Source organism: Mobula birostris, chromosome 32, assembly GCF_030028105.1.
Source record: "Mobula birostris isolate sMobBir1 chromosome 32, sMobBir1.hap1, whole genome shotgun sequence".
Lineage (NCBI taxonomy): Eukaryota > Metazoa > Chordata > Chondrichthyes > Myliobatiformes > Myliobatidae > Mobula > Mobula birostris.
This window is the reverse complement of record NC_092401.1, coordinates 6,822,382-6,843,037: the sequence shown is the minus strand read 5'-3', so window position 1 is coordinate 6,843,037 and position 20,656 is coordinate 6,822,382. Positions and strand designations below refer to the sequence as shown.

The 20,656-nt window shown below is 41.6% G+C and overlaps 1 protein-coding gene across 3 annotated transcripts in view; it reads right to left on the bottom strand.

The window, feature by feature from the left end:
* Positions 1–20,656, bottom strand: part of raver1 (ribonucleoprotein, PTB-binding 1) — a 55,015-nt gene that overhangs the window by 18,236 nt on the left and 16,123 nt on the right. For all 3 annotated transcript variants that reach the window (XM_072248511.1, XM_072248514.1, XM_072248513.1), the window contains exons 2-6: positions 19,437–19,503; positions 18,345–18,814; positions 11,550–11,741; positions 11,223–11,352; positions 8,849–8,952 (exon numbers count right to left, since the gene is read on the bottom strand). In XM_072248511.1, the coding sequence (XP_072104612.1) occupies positions 8,849–8,952; positions 11,223–11,352; positions 11,550–11,741; positions 18,345–18,814; positions 19,437–19,503 (963 nt within the window). The remainder of the gene's footprint in view (positions 1–8,848; positions 8,953–11,222; positions 11,353–11,549; positions 11,742–18,344; positions 18,815–19,436; positions 19,504–20,656) is intronic.

Sequence of the window (20,656 nt, the reverse complement as noted above, 5' to 3'; positions counted from 1 at the left end):
TCAAAGTTATCCACCATATGACAGCCCCGAAAGACAAAATACAAAATAGGCATAATGGACAGAACATACAGAAACAGACTGGAGTGGTCCCATCTCTACGCACCAGTGCACGATGAGATAAGCATCCTGAAACCCTAGTTACCTACCTTCAAGAAATATGGCTCAGCACGGCTTAGCACATCTGTGAATCATCAGCGGTTTCTTTCAGAAAAACAGGCTGCTATTGTTTAACAAAGTGTTAATCCTTTTACATACTTTATCAGTGTAGCAGACTTGATTGGCTGAGTGGCCTAATTCTGCTCCTATGTTTTATGGTCAAGAAGTTATTCAGACCAAGCATCAGAATAGAGAAGAGATGTGGTCTACAGACTTTGACCATGGAATGATTGCTGGTGCCAGATGGGTTGGTTTGAGTATCTCAGAAACTGCTGATCTCCTGGCACAAGAGTTTCTAGAGTTAATAGAGAATGGTGCAATAAACAAAAAGCATTCAGTGAGTGGCAGTTCTGTTGGCAAAAATGCCTTGTTAATGAGAGGTGGGAATAGAATGGCCAGACTGGTTCAGGCTGACAGGAAGGCAACAGGAACTCAAATAACCAACAGTAGTGTGCAGAAGAGCATCCCTGAATGCACAATATGTTGAACCTAGAAGTGGATGTAGAAGACCACAAAGTCAGACTCAGTGATCACTTTACTAAACACAGAAGGTACATTATAAAGTGGATTCTGAGTGTATTATCAGAGTGTTGAATGAGACATTGTCACAGACCAACAGCCTGTTTCCCTTTCTGCAGGTACTTCCTGACCTGACATTTTCCTCGAATTTTTTAAAAAATTCAGTTACAACAACTGCAGTTTTTTCTTTATTATTTTTAATCTAACAGCCATAAATTTTTGCACCTGCAAACTGCCTTTCTTCCTCAACTACTTGCTGCAAATAAACCAAACAGCTGGTCAGCACTTTACTCAAATAGAATTGCACAATAAAGGACGAGAGCAATATTAAAATTGGTCAGCAGTAAAGCCTAGCAGGTCAGTCTGTGCTTTGTGCACTTACATTAAGAAATGCTTAATTTTCCTTATTTTGCATCAGCTAGGTCCGAACAAGGTTCTACAGATAAACTAGGTTCCCAAGCAAAGCATTCTAGGAAACAACAGGTGCAGAGGCAAAGAGGGTGCGGTAGAAAATTAAAAGACTAAAAGACTAACATTAAACAGAAAAGAAAATTAGTAAAAAGCTCTGAATTCCACAGGCAAAAGAACCCCCCATTTTGACCAGGAGCTAATAAAGTAATCAATTTTTAAAGGATTTTGAAAGCAACAAGTCACTATTGAAGAAAGCACACACAATATGCTGGAGGAACTAAGGTCAGTCAGCATCTATGGAAAAGAATACATGGGTAACATCTCTCACTGAGACCCTTCTTTAGTACTGAGAAGGAAGGGGGTGGGGAAGATGCCCAGCTATTGAAGATATACCCTACCCTCGTTATATGCGTCTTCAGACAATGCTGATTCACAGTTATGCGAGAAACCTATTTCTATCAACTTCTCGTTATATGCGAGGAGCACTGCATTCCTACCAATACAAGTCACGTGCACACACCTCATACTCTCACTTTTGCCAGTCCCGTATTTGTTTTGGCAACGTATGGGTGTGCAATTTTGCACTCTTAAACTTTTGTGTTTTTACCTATGGTGCAGTGATTTTGTGCTTCAAATATTTAACTATGCCTCCTAAGCGTCCAATGTCAAGTCCTGGGCCACCAGCCAGGCGGCAGAGGAACACTTTAGCACTTGAAAAAAAAGTTGGAAATTAAAAACAGGGCGGCGTCAGGTGAAGGTAACACAGCTGTGGGACATTACCCTGTGCAGTTGTGGGCTATGATAGCTGAGTTAGGTATTACACCAAAGCAGGTGTTTAATGTCGATGAGACCGAGCTTTTTTGGAACCGTATGCCAAAACACACTTACATAAGGATGAAAAAACTGCGTCAGGTTTCAAGGCAGCAAAGGATAGATTGACTTTGCTTATGTGTTCCAATGCTGAAGGAGACTGTAAGATGAAGCCTCTCTTAGCTTACCATTCACTAAACCCCCATGTTCTTAAGGGTTTGAGTAAGAATATGCTTCCTGTCCACTGGGCAGCTAACAAGAAAGCATGGGTCACTGGTCAAATCTTTGAAGATTGGTTTGCTAATCATTTTGCTGTTGAGGCTGAATGCTACTGCCAGGAACAGAATCTTTAAAGTTCTTTTGTTGCTTGACAATGCCCCAGCCCATCCTAAACATTTGGACAGCATTCATCCTAACATAACAGTGCGTTTCCTGCCACCTAACACAACGTCACTGATTCAACCACTCGACCAAGGTGTGATATCCACATTCAAGGCACATTTTTTTTTACGGCGAACTGTCTCTCAGATGCTGCAAGCAGCAGACGATTTTAAAGTTTACAACGGTGAGGGCATGGTGGAAGTCCTTCAACATCAGACGTGCCATCAACAACCCTGATGAATCCCGGGAAGAGGTCAGGTCTTCCACTCTGAAGCAACTGGTAGAATTTTTTTTTAAGGCTGTGGAACACTTGGCACAAATGGCGATGGCCATGGACCCACGTTTAGAACGGAGTCAGCATTTCAGTTGTTTCCTGCAGTCAAGCCTTCTTCCCTACAAGCAAATTTATGCTGAAAAACAAAATGCTGCCAAGCAAACAATCCTCACCACTTTCTTCAAACCGGTGTCATCTCCTGCTGCCGGCAGTACTGAGAGTTTTGTGAGTCTTCCTTCACCTCTTGCTGTGCTTGATATGATCCTGACGACATACAACCATTCACCTCATCCATGTAAAGCTGCCTGACACCACAACAACCCCTCATCTCCCTGAGCGAACACACCTGCCACCGTTGGTGAGTACTGTACACCCTAGTATGTTAACTTTCTATGATTTATTACGTTGAATATTACCCTAAATTGATGAAATATAATACAAATGTTGCCTTGTGGTACTGCTTGTGTGTCATATTGGTATAAAAATGTGAATAAATTACAGATAAAACATACTTAGGAAGCCCTCGAGAACGCATCCCTATTTTCTCCATTTAAATAATTATTCACATTATGCGTTTTCATATTATGCGTCGACTTCGAGGAACGTATCCCCCGCATATAACGAGGATAGGGTGCACTCAGAAAGTATGAAAATACAAGGTTTGCAGTCTCCAAGTTCAGACTGAATATGAACTCAAATCCAATAAATGAGCGCTGTAGAGTTTTAAATTCAGTTAAATTTGGAATTTGAGAAGCATCAGTAACAGTGGCTATGACACTACCAGGTTGTCAAAATCTATTCACTTCACTAAATGGGTACTCTTTACTCTGTATAAACACATTGGAATGAAATGCCTCATTCAGTCCAATAAATTTCTATGACAATGACACAGATACTCTAATATCTCTGATACTTTCCTCTGACACTGTTGAAAAGATGACAAATGAAGTGTGTATTCTGGACATTTTATCTTTGAAGTAAATCTACATCCCAGCAGTAGTGAGCAAACACAGTGATCTCCAACTGAACCAGTAAGAGCAATTATGTCATCGCAAATTCACCTAATAATTCTGTGATTTAAACAATGTATAGACTTACTCCAAGTAAACAACTATTTTAGGGTAGTCGGGCAATACATTCAATGACATGCAGAGTTCAGAATAAGTTTTAACTAGAACTGTAATGATATTTGGTGTCACTAATAACGAGAAGACAGTTCAACTTCACTTGACAAAATAAAAACGCGCAGCTGGTTGTGTTGCTGTGCAATCGATCATGCTTTGCTTGGGAAACAAATAAGCACTTTTGTTAAATGACAAAGGCTTTGGGTAAGGATATTACATGGGTCCTGTCTTTCTTCTATGGGTGCAATCCCATTAAATTCACTGCAACTGAATCCTCAAGACAGCAGAAATGTCACATTGACTCATGAAGGTGTTGCTATGAGGGAAGTGCACTAGCGGGTGAGTGCAACAGGTCATCTTGATACATGATCAAGTTTAGATTAGATTATTTTAGCTTTATTTGTCACAGGTACATCGAAACATAGTGAAAATACATTGTTTATGTCAACAACCACCATAGTCCAAGGAGGTGATGGGGACAGCCTTCAAGTGTCACCATTCTTCACAGTGTCAACATACACTCAGTGGACACAGTATTCGTTAATGCAAATACCTAATCAGTAACTCAATGTATAAAAGCATGCAGACATGGTTAAGAGGTTCAGTTGTTGTTCAGACTAACAATCAGAATGGAGAAGAAATGTGATCCGAGTGACTTTCACTGTGGAATGGTTGATGCCAGATGGGATGGTTTGATTATCTCAGAAACTGCTGAGTTCCTGGAATTTTTGCGCACAACAGTCTCTAGAATTTATAGAGGATGATGCTAAAAACAAAAAAAGCATCCACTGAGCAGCAGTTCTATGGGCAAAAATGCTTTGTTAATGAAAGGGGTCAGAAGAATGGCCAGACTGGTTCAAACTGACAAGACGGTGACAATAACTCAAATAACCACATGTGACAACAGTGGTGTGCAAAAGAGCATCGTGGCGGGCTAGGTTGTACGTTGTCCAGCATATACCATTACTGACACAACTAAGTAAAAATGTTTAACCTTGCTACTCTGTTATAGTTCTTATTCCACACATACTAACAATATGCCTTCTCTTTTCTCCCTCGATCAACCACCTTAACATAACTCATCAGCCAGAGCTGCCTAACCCTGCCAGTATTTCCTTCATTCTAGCAGAAACATGTTGTTCCTGAACTCTCCCATCTCATTTTTAGAAGCCGCTCTCTTTCCAGGTATTCCTTAATCTGCAAACAGCCTCTCCTAATCAACCTTTCCAAGTTCCTACCTAATGCTTTCAATATTAGCCTTGCCCCAGTTTAGGACTTTCATTTAAAGACTAATCCTATTTCTATAATTCCGATAGTTATGGTCACTGATCTGTCAGTCACTTGCTCTGCTTTGCTGCTGAACAGGTAGTCCAGCATTGCTCCCTCAATGTAGGGTTACCTACATCTTGCTTAAGAAAGCTTTCCTGGACAAATTTGACAAATTTTACCCCTTTGCACAATGTACTCCCAGTTAGTACAAGGGAAGTTGAAATCACCTACTACTACAACCCTGTTCTTCTCAGTTATCAGCAATTACCCTACATACTTGCTCCTCTTATTCCTCATGGGTTATTGGGGAACCTGTAATACAGACCCAGAGTAATCACCACCTTCTTAGTGCTAAGTTCTATCCAAGAATATCCTCCCCAAGTAATACCATGAAGTTCTTCCTTATTAAAAGCACAACTCTTCCTCTCTTACCTCGGCCTCTATCATGCTTACAGAATCTCATCCACGCAAGACTGAGGTGCCAATCCTGCTCCTCCTTCAACCATATTTCTATAATATCCTAGTCCTACATATCAATCCATGCTTGTGTTTCTCTCCTTGCCTGTCAGTAAAGATAATAGCGAATATAAGTTCCCTACTGAGGGAACAAATGAGGGCATTTCTATATTTGTTTTTCTTTTAGTTTCATAGGCCAAGCTTCAAAGTTGCAAGTATGTATACAGTATACAACCCCGAGATCTGTCTTCACAAAAGGCAGCCATGAAACAAAGAAGCACCATAGAACTCGTTTAAAGAAAATGAACTCAACGACCAAACACTTGTGGGGAGAAAAGAGCAACTTGGGTAAACAGTTATGAACACTTGAACATCTCAACTTTAACTGCCAGTGATATCAATCAGTTGATTTGAGCAAGGGGTTTCAACCTCCATTTCTACAAGGGAGGTACAGCAGGTAAGCAGTCTACAGTATCAAGCCCATCACTATCGAGCTGTGCATTAGGGTAGCAGTGATATTCTGTTCTGAGGAGTTAATATACCACTTTAGGGTATTCTTAGCAACCAGAGAAACATCTGTCTGTGCCCTGGATGCACAAACTTAGCCCTACCCTATGAGAAAGTTATCACACCACTGATCTGGCCATTGCCTCCATTCCTGCCCCCCCCCCTTCAATAAAGCTATCCCCAACAGTATTCAATCTGGTATACTTGCTTGAGAATGCCACAAGTGAAGCCTACATTACCTGCCTACCTCCCCAGTGGTGACCCAACTACATGACTGAACCTTCAGTGTGAGCATCTCCCCAAAACTAGATCTAGTACACCAGCCTCAACCTCCCCTAAGCTCCTAGGCATCTTAAAATTTCTTTTCAATGTTCAGCCTTCTGTTCGGTACAGACTAACAGCAACCTGTACATGATAAATAGTTAATAATGAAAAAGGTTGGTTGTTTCTGGCCCCACAGGCATTGAAATAAACATTATTTCAAATTCAGAAAGGTTATATTTACACAACTAATGCAGTATTGCCACTGAGGGAACAGAAGTGGATATTTCTGGAATCAAAATAAGAAAACCCTCCTTCACAGGTTAAGTATGAAAACAAGAACACTTCAACTTCAATTATCAGTCACATAAATTAGTTGACTGGAGCAAGGGTTGCAATATCTGTTTCTGCAAGGGAGACATAATAGTAGCAGCCTAGAGCTCAAAGGCCACTTACTTCCAGTGAATGGCCATGTTAATACATGGCTGTGCATTAGGCTACAAAACTGCACCCAACTCTGATATCTTGCCCTGCCAACATAATAGCTCGTACTTTTTAACTGGTGCCTTAGCACAATTCATAAAGAACAGAAATTTAAGTCAACTGGGTAAGAGCTATACTCCAATATTTATCCTGTCCCCCACAGAGCCAATTGAATTTCCACTGCTTTTAAGAACTGATGTTAGATGCCAACTCTTTTCAAAAGAAAAAGTTAAAAAAATCCGCAAATATGTTGACTTGACATCATGCCCATTTTGGTACAGTGTACCTATACACATGGTAGGCACAAATTCCTGCTTATGGGCTAATTTTTGTCTAATGCTTATGAACAGGTATTAACAGGGTTTATATAACTTGCAACTCCAAAGGATTTTGCACACCACATTAAACACTTTAATCTTCACAATAACTTCAAGCACAACATTTATAGTTGAAGTTGAAAGTTTACATACACTTAGGTTGAAGTCATTAAAACTCATTGTTTAACCACTCCACAGATTTCATATTAGCAAACTATAGTTTGGCAACACGTTCAGGACATCTACTTTGTGAATGACATGAGTAATTTTTCCAAAAATTGTTTACAGACAGATTATTTCACTTTTAACTGACAATATCACAATTCCAGTGGGTCGGAAGTTTACAAACAAAATTAAAAGAAATCAGCTAAGACCTCAGGAAAAAAAAATTGTGGACCTCCACAAGTCTGGTTCATCCTTGGGAGCAATTTCCAAACATCTGAAGGTACCACGTTCATCTGTACAAACAATAGTGCGGAAGTATAAACACCATGGGACCACACAGTCGTCATACCACTCAGGAAGGAGATGCATTCTGTCTCCGAGAGATGAATGTACTATGGCGCGGAAAGTGCAAATCAAACCCAGAACAACAGCAAAGGACCTTGTGAAGATGCTGGAGGGAACAGGTGGACAAGTATCTATATCCACAGTAAAACAAGTCCTATATCAACATAACCTGAAAGGCTGCTCAGCAAGGAAGAAGCCACTGCTCCAAAATCACCATGAAAAAGCCAGACTACAGTTTGCAAGTGCACATGGGGACAAAGATCTTACTTTTTGGAGAAATGTCCTCTGGTCTGATGAAACAAAAATTGAACTGTTTGACCATAATGACTATCGTTATGTTTGGAGGAAAAAGGGTGAGGCTTGCAAGCCGAAGAACACCATCCCAATCATGAAGCATGGGGGTGGCAGCATCATGTTGTGGGGGTGCTTTGCTGCAGGAGGGACTGGTGCACTTCACAAAATAGACGGCATCATGAGGAAGGAAAATTATGTGGATATATTGAAGCAACATCTCAAGACATCAGCCAGGAGGTTAAAGCTCAGTCGCAAATGGGTCTTCCAAATGGATAATGACCCCAAGCATTCCTCCAAAGTTGTGGCAAAATTTCTTAAGGACAACAAAGTCAAGGTATTGGAGTGGCCATCACAAAGCCCTGAGCTCAACCCAATAGAAAATTTGTAGGCAGAACTGAAAAAGCGTGTGCAAGCAAGGAGGCCTACAAACCTGACTCAGTTACACCAGTTCCTGCTGGAGGAATGGAACAAATTTCCAGCAATTTATTGTGAGAAGCTTGTGGAAGGCTACCCAAAATGTTTGACCCAAGTTAAACAATTTAAAGGCAATGCTACCAAATACTATCAAAGTGTATGTAAACTTCTAACCCACTGGGAAAGTGATGAAAGAAATAAAAGCTGAAATAAATCATTCTTTCTACTATTATTCTGACATTTCACATTCTTAAAATAAAGTTGTGATCCTAACTGACCTAAGATAGGGAATGTTTTCTAGGATTAAATGTCAGGAATTGTGAAAAACTGAGTTTAAATGTATTTGGCTAAGGGTGTATGTAAACTTCTGACTTCAACTATATATTGCAAATTAAAACCTTGTCTACAGAAAAATTGGTTCTTGGGGACAGCGAGCCTGAGGGGCCCTATGGCAAATTCCTGCGTATCCTGCATTCATTGCAGAAGCGACAAAAGGTAGGGGATAGACAAAAAACAGAAATCAGAGACCAGTGCTATTACTGGAAATATCACACTTCACAGCAAATGTATCTACTTAAAGTCTGTACTGAGGCTTCAAAGCAAACACTATTTATTCCATCAAGCCTTTTTACAACCAAATGCACATGTGAAAAAAGATTTACCTGGACTTGTGCTGGATTTTGGCTCTGTAAAATAAGCTGCAGGAGGGCAGCACTTAAACCAGGATTCCCCAACAAAGCCATTGAAGGAGCAGCTCCCAGAAGTCCTTCAGGAAAAATGCAGAATTGTTAGCATGAACACCAAAAACTGCAGATGCTGGAAATCTGAAGGAAGACAGATAAACTGGAAACACACACCAGATTAAGCAGAAAAAAGATCAGAGTTCATGTTTTGGGTTGAAAACTACCAGAACTTAGGGAGGAGAGAAAACAAAATTTAAGGGAGATAGGGAAAGGATAGATAGGACAAATAAAATTATCTGCAATAGGGCATAACTGGGTGGCTGTTGTAGAAGTCAATCAATCAATGGGATTAATAGAGGTAGTTTGAGAGAGAGAGAGAATACAAGCAAGTGTAAAAAGTTTCAAAATGCAGGGCTGTATGACATGCCCAGCATGTCAAACTGCACTTACGAAGAGAGGAAAAATGGAGCCAATATCACAGACAGGTGACTTACAGAAGGGCCTGTTCTGATACAGGCACAAAAAGCACGTTACCTGTAGCTGTAGAAATCAATATTGAGACCAGAAGGCTGCAACATGCCTAGATGAAGATGAGATGCTGTTCCTCAGGTTTATTCCGAGCCTCATTACAACAGTCTAGGAGGCTACAGATAAATAGGTCAGAGTGGGATGGAGAATTAAAAGTGGATGGCTACTGGAAGCTCAAGGACATCCACGCAGGTGCTCTGCAAACCATCACTCAATTTGTGCTTTGTTTCTCAAATGAAGAGAAGATTACACCTTGAATACCAAATGTGAATCATTGGATCAAGTGAATTGCTTTTGCACTTTGAAGGACAGGTGGAAAGAAGGAAGTTGATGTTGCATCTTCTGTAGTTGGATGGGAAAACACCATTTATTGGTGCAGACAGAAGAGTGGGATTGTGAAGATAATGATCCCTTTGATTTACTGAAAGCGAGGGGAAGGGATGATGCGTCTGTCTGGTGGTGAAATGTTGAAGCTGACAGAAGTAGTGAAATTAGTATACTTTGAATTGAAAATAACATTTTAAAGAAGATGTCAAAGGAGCTCATTTTTCTAACTTGGAGATCTTGGTAAGTTCAAGTATTAAAGATCCAATAAACAATATTCCACCCCAAGGAGAATACAGACAGCTGATATATGTGAACACTGACAAGTTTTTCTCCAATCCCAGTTACTGAATCATTTTATTGGATCAAAATTCTGGAACACCCTACTTAACACTCCAGTAGCAACAGTTTCACTACATGGACTGAAGCTCCTAAAGAAGACCTCAAGGCAACTATTGATGGCCAGCAGCTTCCGGAGTTCGCAACTTTTAAAATTGAAGGAATGCCAAGTCAAAGCTAAATATGAATAAGAGCATAGCGTGTCATAACACATTTAATGATAAAATACAAATTTCAGTACTGCACTCAGAATAATAGAAACAATATACAATTTTAAATTAGCAACAAGCAACAAATTATAATTTGAGTTGTTGAACTACACATTTCCAGGGGCAAACCAAGATTTTTTGATGGACAGACAGTCTTCCATCAACATTATATTTCCATTAGACAGCTAAAAAGAGTACAAAGATGCTCTAAGAGAATGTCATCAGGACAGAAGAACCTGAGTTATAGGAAGAGGTTGGGCAGGCTGCAACTTTATTCATTGGAGGATCTGAGATTGAGGGACAACCTTATAAAGGTGTAGAAAATCATGAGGGACACAGTTGGGATGAATGCACAGTATTAATCTCAGGAAAAGAAATAAAACCCTAAAGAGCTCTGGATTAAGGTGACAGGGGAAAGAGTTAAAAAGGGTCCGAGGAGCAATTTCTCACCAGCAAATGGCATGTATGTAGAACAAGCCGCCAAAGGAAGTGGTTGAGGTAGGTATGATAACTACATTTAAAAGACACTTGAGACATTTTCATAGATAATAAAAGTTTCAAGGGATATTGCTGAAACACAAGGAATTGGCATCCAGGTCAGCATGTCAGAGCTGGGCCAGAAGGGCCAGTTTCCACGCTGTGGTACTCTATAACAGCATGAAAACAGACCACTTAGCAGAACCTCCAAATATAAAAATTCAAATTTCTATCTATGGACATATATCGTATCTGCTATTTCTGCTCTTGTTTATGATTTCTGTTTTGAAAACCACCAATACAACACAAAGCAGTGAAAGGTTAATTGTATCAGTAAATAAGCTGTAGTATGGATACCCCCTGGTACTCCATTATAACCCACACTACTGCATCTTGTCACACCATGAACAACCCAAAGGAAATACAATGGTTAGCAACAACACATCCACGTAGAGCTCATTCACTCTATTGCTCACCTTGCTGCCCACCAGCTCCTCCATGGAGTAATGGGTTTAAGAGAAGCTGCAGTGTTGCTGGATTATTGAGGCTGTTCAGAATCTGCATAGGATTAGGCTCTGGGAGAAGACCTTTCCCACGGTTCATTGCCTAAGTAAAGAATTAAAACAAATAAAGATGAGATTTAATGACTAATATAAGCTATTAGAAGTGAATAACTGAACCCGTTTTCCTTAGTAACTGATAAAAGTCTCTATTTCCATCCCCATTCGCTGTCTATAACTTAGAGATCCAGGATATCCAGTGCTTGAAATCAGTGCACAAGTTAAGTTTGATTCGTGACTTACCATAGCTTGAGCCGCTATCAAGGCCGGAAGCATGCTCCGTCCAGGGGGTCCAGGTGCACAAAATGAAACCCGAACATGGTTCCCGCCAATGCAAATCCCATCTAATTCCTGTTGTATTTCCTCTGCTATATCTGCAGTTTCATATTCCACAATCGCAAAGCCTCGGAATTGCCCATCAGGTCCTTGAGCCAGCTGCACAAATGGGACACAGAAAATGGGTGATTAAGGAAATGGAGTAACTAAACAAGCAATCAAGATAATAACCTTCAGCTGACATGTGGAGTATTCACTGATTCTACTCTCGAAACTACAAAATACTTGTCAGCAGACTTAAAGCCATTTATTCCACAATACAACATGCATAATTATTAACTAGGGGGATGTGGTTGGGTACTTCATACTTTATTGTTGCCAAACAATTCATACTAGAACGTACAATCATCACAGCGATATTTGATTCTGCGCTTCACACTCCCTGGATTACAAATATCAAATATTAAAAATAGCAAAAATTAGTAAAAATTAAAAATTTAAATTATAAATCATAAATAGAAAATAGAAAAATGGGAAGTAAGGTAGTGCAAAAAAACCGAGATGCAGGTCCGGATATTTGGAGGGTACGGCCCAGATCTGGGTCAGGATCTGTTCAGCAGTCTTATCACAGTTGGAAAGAAGCTGTTCCCAAATCTGGCCGTACGAGTCCTCAAGCTCCTGAGCCTTCTCCTGGAGGGAAGAGGGATGAAAAGTGTGTTGGCTGGGTGGGTCGTGTCCTTGATTATCCTGGCAGCACTGCTCCGACAGCGTGCGGTGTAAAGTGAGTCCACGGACAGAAGATTGGTTTGTGTGATGTGCTGTGCCGTGTTCACGATCTTCTGCAGCTTCTTTCGGTCTTGGACAGGACAACTTCCATACCAGGTTGTGATGCACCCTAGAAGAATGCTTTCTACGGTGCATCTATAAAAATTAGCCAGGGTTTTAGGGGACAGGCCAAATTTCTTTAGTTTTCTCAGGAAGTAAAGGTGCTGGTGGGCCTTCTCGGCAGTGAACTCTGCTTGGTTGGACCAAGTCAGGTCATTTGTGATATTGACCCTGAGGAACTTAGCTTTTGACCTGTTCCACTTGCGCACCACTGATGTAAATTGGGTCGTGCGGTCCGCTACTCCTTCTGAGGTCAACAACCAATTCCTTCGTCTTGCTGATGTTGAGGGATAGATTATTGTCTTCACACCATGCCACCAGGTTCTTAACTTCCTCTCTGTACTCAAACTCATCATTACCCGAGATACAGCCTACAATTGTTGTGTCATCAGCAAACTTATATACTGAGTTTGATGGAAATTTGGCTACACAATCATGGGTGTACAGTGAGCACAGCAGGGGGCTGAGTACACAGCCTTGTGGGGCACCGGTGCTCAGAGTGATCGTAGAGGAGAGCTTGTTCCCTATTTTTACAGCCTGGATCCTGTCTGTGAAGAAGTTGAAGATCCAGCTGCAGATCTGAGTGCTAAGGCCCAGGTTCCAGAGCTTAGGAATCAGTTTATTTGGAATGATGGTATTAAAGGCAGAGCTGTAGTCAATGAAAAGGAGCATTATGTATGCGGCTTTATTCTCCAGCTGTTCTAAGGAGGAATGTAGGGCCAGAGAGATGGCATCTGCCGTTGACCTGTTGCTCCGGTAGGCGAATTGCAAAGCGTCGAGGTTGACCGGTAGGCTGTGGTTGATGTGGGCCATAACCAATCTCTCGAAGCACTTCATAGCAATTGATGTCAGAGCCACAGGTCGATAGTCATTCAGGCATGCCAACCTGCTCTTCTTCCGCACTGGGATTATCGTTGCCTTCTTAAAACACGAGGGGATCCTAGACTGAAGCAAGGAGCAGCTGAAGATGTCAGCAAACACGCCAGCTAGCTCGCTTGCACAGGCCCGGAGAACCCGTCCTGGGACACCATCTGGGCCCGTTGCCTTCCTTGGATTTATCTTCAGGAAGGCCCTTCTAACGTCCTCCTTGGTGACAAGGTCTCTCGATGCCACCAGGTCCGGTTCATCTGGAGGGAGTAGGACGCTCCTCTTCTGTTTGAATCTTGCGTAGAATACACTAAGTTCGTCAGGAAGAGAAGCACCACAGTTATTGATATTCCCAGCCTTTTCTTTGCGCCCAGTGATCTCACTTAGACCCTGCCATAGTCTACTGGCATCCCTCTGGTTAGCCTGGGCTTCCAACTTGGCTCGATATTGCCTCTTGGCGCCCTTAATGGCTTTCCGGAGTCCACGCCTGGATTCCATGTAGCAATTGGTATCCCCAGACCTAAAAGCCGCAACTCTAGCCTTTAAAAGGGACTTGATCTCATAATTCATCCAAGGTTTCCGGTTAGGGAATACCCGGATCGTCTTGCGAGACACACAGTCCTCCGTGCATTTCCACATGAAGTCCGTGACAGCTGAGGCATACTTATCGAGGTTAGCTGCCGAGTCCTTGAATACTAACCAGTCCACTGATTCAAAGCAGTCACAGAGGACCTTATCCGTTTCCTCCGTCCAACGCGACACTACTTTTGACACCGTGACCTCCCGCTTCAGTTTCTGTTTGTAAGCTGGGAGGAGGAGTATGGCCTGATGGTCTGATTTTCCGAAGTGAGGTCGTGGGACGGAACAGTAGGCATCCTTGACTGCTGTGTAGCAGTGGTCAAGTATATTCGGGCCTCTAGTGGGGCAGGAGACATGTTGGTATAACTTTGGCAGCACCTTTCTGAGGTTGGCCTGGTTAAAGTTCCCGGCTAAAATGAGCAAAGCCTCGGATACCTGGTCTCAAGTTCACTGATGTTGGCATACAGTATGTTCGGAGCACACTCCACGTCCGCCTTGGGGTGAATGTATACCGCTGTCAGTATGACTGAGGTGAATTCCCGTGGCAGATAGTAGGGGCCACATTTCGCTGACAGGTGTTCCAGGTCCGGGCTGCAGGAGCTTGTCGGTGCCACTGTGTCCGAGCACTAGCCAGTGTTGATCAGTAGGCAGACACCACCTCCCCTCGTCTTGCCTGAAGACGCCGTGCGGTCCATCTGATGGATCGAAAATCCCTCCGGTCGGATGGCACAGTTGGGGGGTGGCAGGGGAAAGCCAGGTCTCGGTGAAACAGAACACATAGTCATACTTTATTGATCCCGGGGGAAATTGGTTTTCGTTACAGTTGCACCAACCAAGAATAGAGTATAAATATAGCAATATAAAACCATAAATAATTAAATAGTAATATGTAAATTATGCCAAGAAATGAGTCCAGGACCAGCCTATTGGCTCAGGGTGCCTGACCCTCCAAGGGAGGAGTTGTAAAGTTTGATGGCCACAGGCAGGAATGACTTCCTATGACGCTCAGTGTTGCATCTCAGTGGAATGAGTCTCTGGCTAAACGTACTTCTGTGCCCAACCAGTACATTATGTAGTGGATGGGAGACATTGTCCAAGATGGCATGCAACTTGGACAGCATCCTCTTTTCAGACAACACTGCCAGAGAGTCCAGTTCTATCCCCACAACATCACTGGCCTTAAGAATGAGTTTGTTGATTCTGTTGATGTCTGCTACCCTCAGCCTGCTGCCCCAGCACACAACAGCAAACATGATAGCACTGGCAACCACAGACTCATAGAACATCCTCAGCATCGTCCGACAGATGTTGAAGGACCTCAGTCTCCTCAGGAGATAAGAGACGGCTCTGACCCTTCTTGTAGACAGCCTCAGTGTTCTTTGACCAGTCCAGTTTATTGTCAATTCGTATCCCCAGGTATTTGTAATCCTCCACCATGTCCACACTGACCCCCTGGATGGAAACAGGGGTCGCCGGTACCTTAGCTCTCCTCAGGTCTACCACCAGCTCCTTAGTCTTTTTCACATTAAGCTGCAGATAATTCTGCTCACACCATGTGACAAAGTTTCCTACTGTAGCCCTGTACTCAGCCTCATCTCCCTTGCTGATGCATCCAACTATGGCAGAGTCATCAGAAAACTTCTAAAGATGACAAGACTCTGTGCAGCAGTTGAAGTCCGATGTGTAAATGGTGAAGAGAAAGGGAGACAAGACAGTCTCCTGTGGAGCCCCAGTGCTGCTGATCACTCTGTCGGACACACAGTGTTGCAAGCACACGTACTGTGGTCTGCCAGTCAGGTAATCAATAATCCATGACACCAGGAAAGCATCCACCTGCATCACTGTCAGCTTTTCCCCCAGAAGTTCTGCATCTCCCTGCAGTAGGTGAGTCTCCCTTTAAGATCATCCACCTTGCTCTCTATGGCTTGCACATTAGCTAGTAGGATGGTGGGCATAGGGACCCTGAAGCCCCTCAGCTTCAATCTGACCAGCAGCCCAGCTCTTTTCCCATGCTTCCTCGGTAAGTAGTGCATCTTTCCAGGTTTCCATCAATGCAGTGTGTTGTTGTCAGCTCTTTGCGGTTGGAAGACGCATCCCGCGGGGATTGGTCGGCGGGTCGTGTTGTCAGACACTCCGGGTCGGGCCGAGTAATGAGGGAGGCTCCGCTGCCACTTCCAGCTGCCGGGGGCCCGGGCTGTCGATTGGGTCGGGCCCCAAAGCCGACACTTAATCCTGGATGGCCGGGTAGATAGTCACAGTCAAGCTTGATCTCATCATTACAGAGGAACAAAGGCGATACAAATTTTTCTTATAATATAAAATTATGCGTTCAGTGATGTCATACAATCTTAACCAGTCAAAAGTTGTCAAAACTTAAAGGCCTTGCAAAGTTACAATTATTTTTACTACTGTTTTTCAAGGATTACACAAAATAGGCAGGCCTCTATAGTCATAGTGCAGAGACTGATCCCCAAACCCCTCAAATACAACTAAAATCCTTTAAATTGCCATCTTTCTGGACAAGTTTTCAGGCATCCAGCATGGTTCAGGGCTTTCCATCCAATTTCCAATGCAGTTGTGCTTTTGTGTGAGGGTCTTAAATGATAAAAATTACTGTCTTAATCAACATAATATCAATGTAGACAGTCACCAGTGGCTAATAACTCACTACTCACATCCTGGGTTTACCCCAAAGGACTCAGCACGATGTGCTTTGCCCAGCTGGCCCTATCTAGTCAAGCACCAAGATGCAGTTAAAATTAATAGCAAGTCATTTTGAGAGCATTTAATATAACCTCTTGCAAATTAGTGGAAATTAATTCTTTAAATTCAACCTACTTTGCGACATAGAGCACACAGTGAATTAAAATTAACAGAGGCAGCTGTGTAATAATCTAAAGCAGTTTGCAAAAGTTAAATTTATAATAAGCACTACAAAATTCACATGACAAATCACTATTTGCAGGAAATGACACACAACGGGAAGTTGATACATAACATAAACCATTTGATTGCAACTTCATGCTAGAAAAGCAATTTATCAGAAGCCTCAACCAATTCACTGCTGTACCATACATAGACTACACCAACTAATCTACTCATTATTGAAGTTGTTGTAGTAAAAGTTACTACATTGGTTTTGCTGCCTTTTCATTTCTCCCCAAAGGTTTGGGTTGCCCAGCACCATTCCTTATTTTCTTCAGTTCAATTGCTCTGGAATGATGGAAGACCCAACACAATCATCTCCTCTGACAAATACAATACTTATTGAATTGCACCATGTAACCCCAGCTCATGCAAAGGCCTTCAACATCAACCTTTCTATTTCCCAAGATGAAATTTCCAAAGGTGTAGAATAGAATGCAATTGTGTGCTACAAATTAGAGCATCATAATGATTAGCACGATCATCCATAAGGAACAAGGTGGATCTTACTCATTGTAGTTTAGAAAAATGAGAAATAAACTCAGTGAAATGCATTAATAGGGCACAGAGTCTAAGTATTAAACAATATGCATAAAAGTCTGGGACAAACAGAAATCTTCATCAGTCAGAACTTTTCCATTTAATCCTTCAAGCTGCTACAGGTACTCAAGTCATAAATATGTTTAAGGGCGAGATCAACGTCACGTGGGGGCACCTAGGGAACCAAAGCAGAAAGCTCGGAAGACAAGCTGTGGCCACAGTGAATGGACTTATTCACCAAAGATTTACTTCCTCACTTTATCACTTCATACCACCAGAATAGAAACAGTAGCAAAGGACAGACTATCCAAATACAACATCTATAAATCAAAAAAGGCTGAAAAGTTGCAAATAAATAATTGAAGTAAAACTGTAAGCAAGCCTATGCTGTACAAATTGCTTGTAATTAATAATGGAGGGACAAAAAATAAACAAAAAAGAATAACAGAAGAGTGCAAATGCATTCAAGATCTAAATTTACAAACCTCCAGTCTAGCACATCACATCTGGTATCAAAAGCTGGACAAGCCAGTCCACAGGCACACCGATTTAGATAACATGTCATTAACCCTGGTGGTTATGTACATCTCCAGACTAACTGAAAGGAATATCTGTTTTTAAGTGTGTATCTGCATCCTCAGGTCACCATGAGGTAAAACAGAATGAAGATTAGAGTAGGGAATTCTGAAAGAAGGGAAAGAGAGAAACAGAAAACTTATGCTACATTGAATTTTCAAACTATAATTACTAAGTTTCTCAGATACTTTTCAGACACAGGGAATGTGGAGTTGTGAGGACTAGTCTCAAGAACAATGAACGTTCTGCAACAACATAAAACCTTCAACCAACGTAAACAAGAATATGCCATGAAAATAGAAGATGGCAACTCTTGTCCGTAGGTTTAAAATGCCCTCTGAATCATCCTTGCCTTCAAGAATGCCTGCATTGCATAACCATTAATCATACCTGACAATAGGTTGGCTGATAGACATCACTGAAGATTTCAGTGATTTCTTGCAGGTCTTTATAATCATGTGGTAGCTTGTCCACACACAGGCACTTAGAATGCATGAGATCAAGAGTCAGTTGATTTACATCTGTCCAGTGAACGTAGAGGGTCCGTGTACCCAGCTGTTTTCCAAGGAGCTCCGATTTAGCACGGGCAGCAGAGTCCTTCTTCATGTATTCAACAAAACCATACCCTTTCGAGTGCCCAGAGACCTCACTGTACACAAGAAAGCATCGTTCCAGATTCCCAAAAGGCCGCACCAGCTCTTCAAATTGCTGCTGACTGAAGGAGCGTGGGAGATTTGCAATGCAGAGCAGTGCATCCGTGGGCTGTAACCGAACTGAAATCTCTCGGTCTCGTAATATTGACTGGTGAAGTTTCTCTATGGCAGAGTTTGCTTGGTCCCTGTTTAATAATGTGACAAAAGCTAGAAATAAACAAGGAAACAAATAGTTAATACATCTGACTATCTGACTTCCCCAACCCCCCCCCCCGGGCTTCCATTTCATATTTTCATATTTCATCTATGTGAAAGTAGGACTTTCTAATTGTTTCTCCCTTAATGGGGTCAAGAGAAAGTAGGAATAATGCACACCTTCAGTTCAGCATTTCACACAGTACAGTGGAAGGGTGTGATGAAAGCTAAATTTTGTTCATCTGTAGAAATGGTAGTTTAAGTGAAACTTTGTTGAGGCTCACAAAAGAAAATAATAAATCTGATGAGTGAAAATTAAAAGAATATATTTGAAAAACCTAAAAAAAATTTTCAAATAATACATTTTCAGATATATTAATAAAATAGAAATTAAAATCTGCTATTATCAGATTACAAATGGGAGGTTATTATAATGTGCCAGACAAGGATGAGTTTTCAAGCTTGTTTTATAACTTTTCCCCAGTTTTACTGAATATTAAAGACCAGGATTTCACACGTGGGAAAGTTCAGCGCTCCCTGAAACAATGCACCTAGTTTACTATTTAAAGTCAAATTTTAGTTAACTGCTTTCATTGGAATCTGGGCACTTAAAGAGATATTCAAGAACACTTACCTGTGCCTTTGTACTTGTCCACGAAGCAGTATTTTAAATCATACTCACTGAGCAGATCATAGACTTCCTGTAAAACAAGTTAGAGGAATTAAAAATGAGAGACTGCAATTTCTGGGCTGAAGAATTTTGGTACATTTCTTGATAATTCAGTAGACTCGCATCAAAATTAATCAAAAACGTTACTGCACTTAAAAAAGAAAGAGAGCTCTTTTAATTCAGTAAATGCCAATCTGTTCCACTGGCTTGATGCCAATTTATCACATGGAGAGCACAGTCACTTCCAATCACCTTAAATATTCCAGTTGGAATCCTTAATAAATCATTTAATAGCCTGGGCCATAAAAGTCATTCATGATGAAACATTATGCTTGTATATTGTTAGGTAAAAATATAATTTCTCCCCCAGTTATTTAGTGATAACACTCCAAATAGAGGTGTTTCAGTGTTCTAGTTCGAAACATATGAATTTTGAAAACCTGCCCAGACATATCCTGTTTTGTATGAATGATAATGGATTCTTAAAAGTCTCCACAATTCTTTTTGTATCATTTGCATGAATATTTGCATTAGTATATCAGGGTGATTAATCATTAAGTTAAATGATACAGCTCATACTGCAAATCTTTCCAAGTACGCATGACCAACTTATCTTTGCAAATTCAACATTCATTACTCATTAATGTATTTAATGCAACTGTGCATAAACCAGAGTATCTGTTGCCTGTGACTTTCTACTTTTTAACTCAGCTGGCAAGTTACTGAAATACATGGATCACAGTTCCATGGTGAATTGACAGAACACCAGTCAAGCTTTCCCTCCAGTACATTCTTACAAGAAATACAGCAGAACATCTCTTATAGCCTGCACAATAAATTGGATGCCAGATGCATCTAGGATCAGGGTTATTTGTTTCAACCCAAGGATAACTTGCAGATTGAATCAGTGGTAGGGAGGCCAAGTACAGTGTCAGCATTCATTTCAAGAGGACTGGAGTATAGCAGCAGGGATGTGGTGCTGAGGCTTTGTAGGCTCCCTTGTCTGGGAGGGTATATGCTGGCATGGGGGAGGGGGGTCTAGGAGAGGTTCACAGAACTGGTCTCCAGAATGGTGGTGGTGGAGGTTGACACGTGAGGAGCATTCATTGGCTCTGTCCCTGAACTTGCTGGAATTTGAAGGGTAAGGGGGAATGTCACTGAAGTCTATCAGGTGTTGAAAAGCC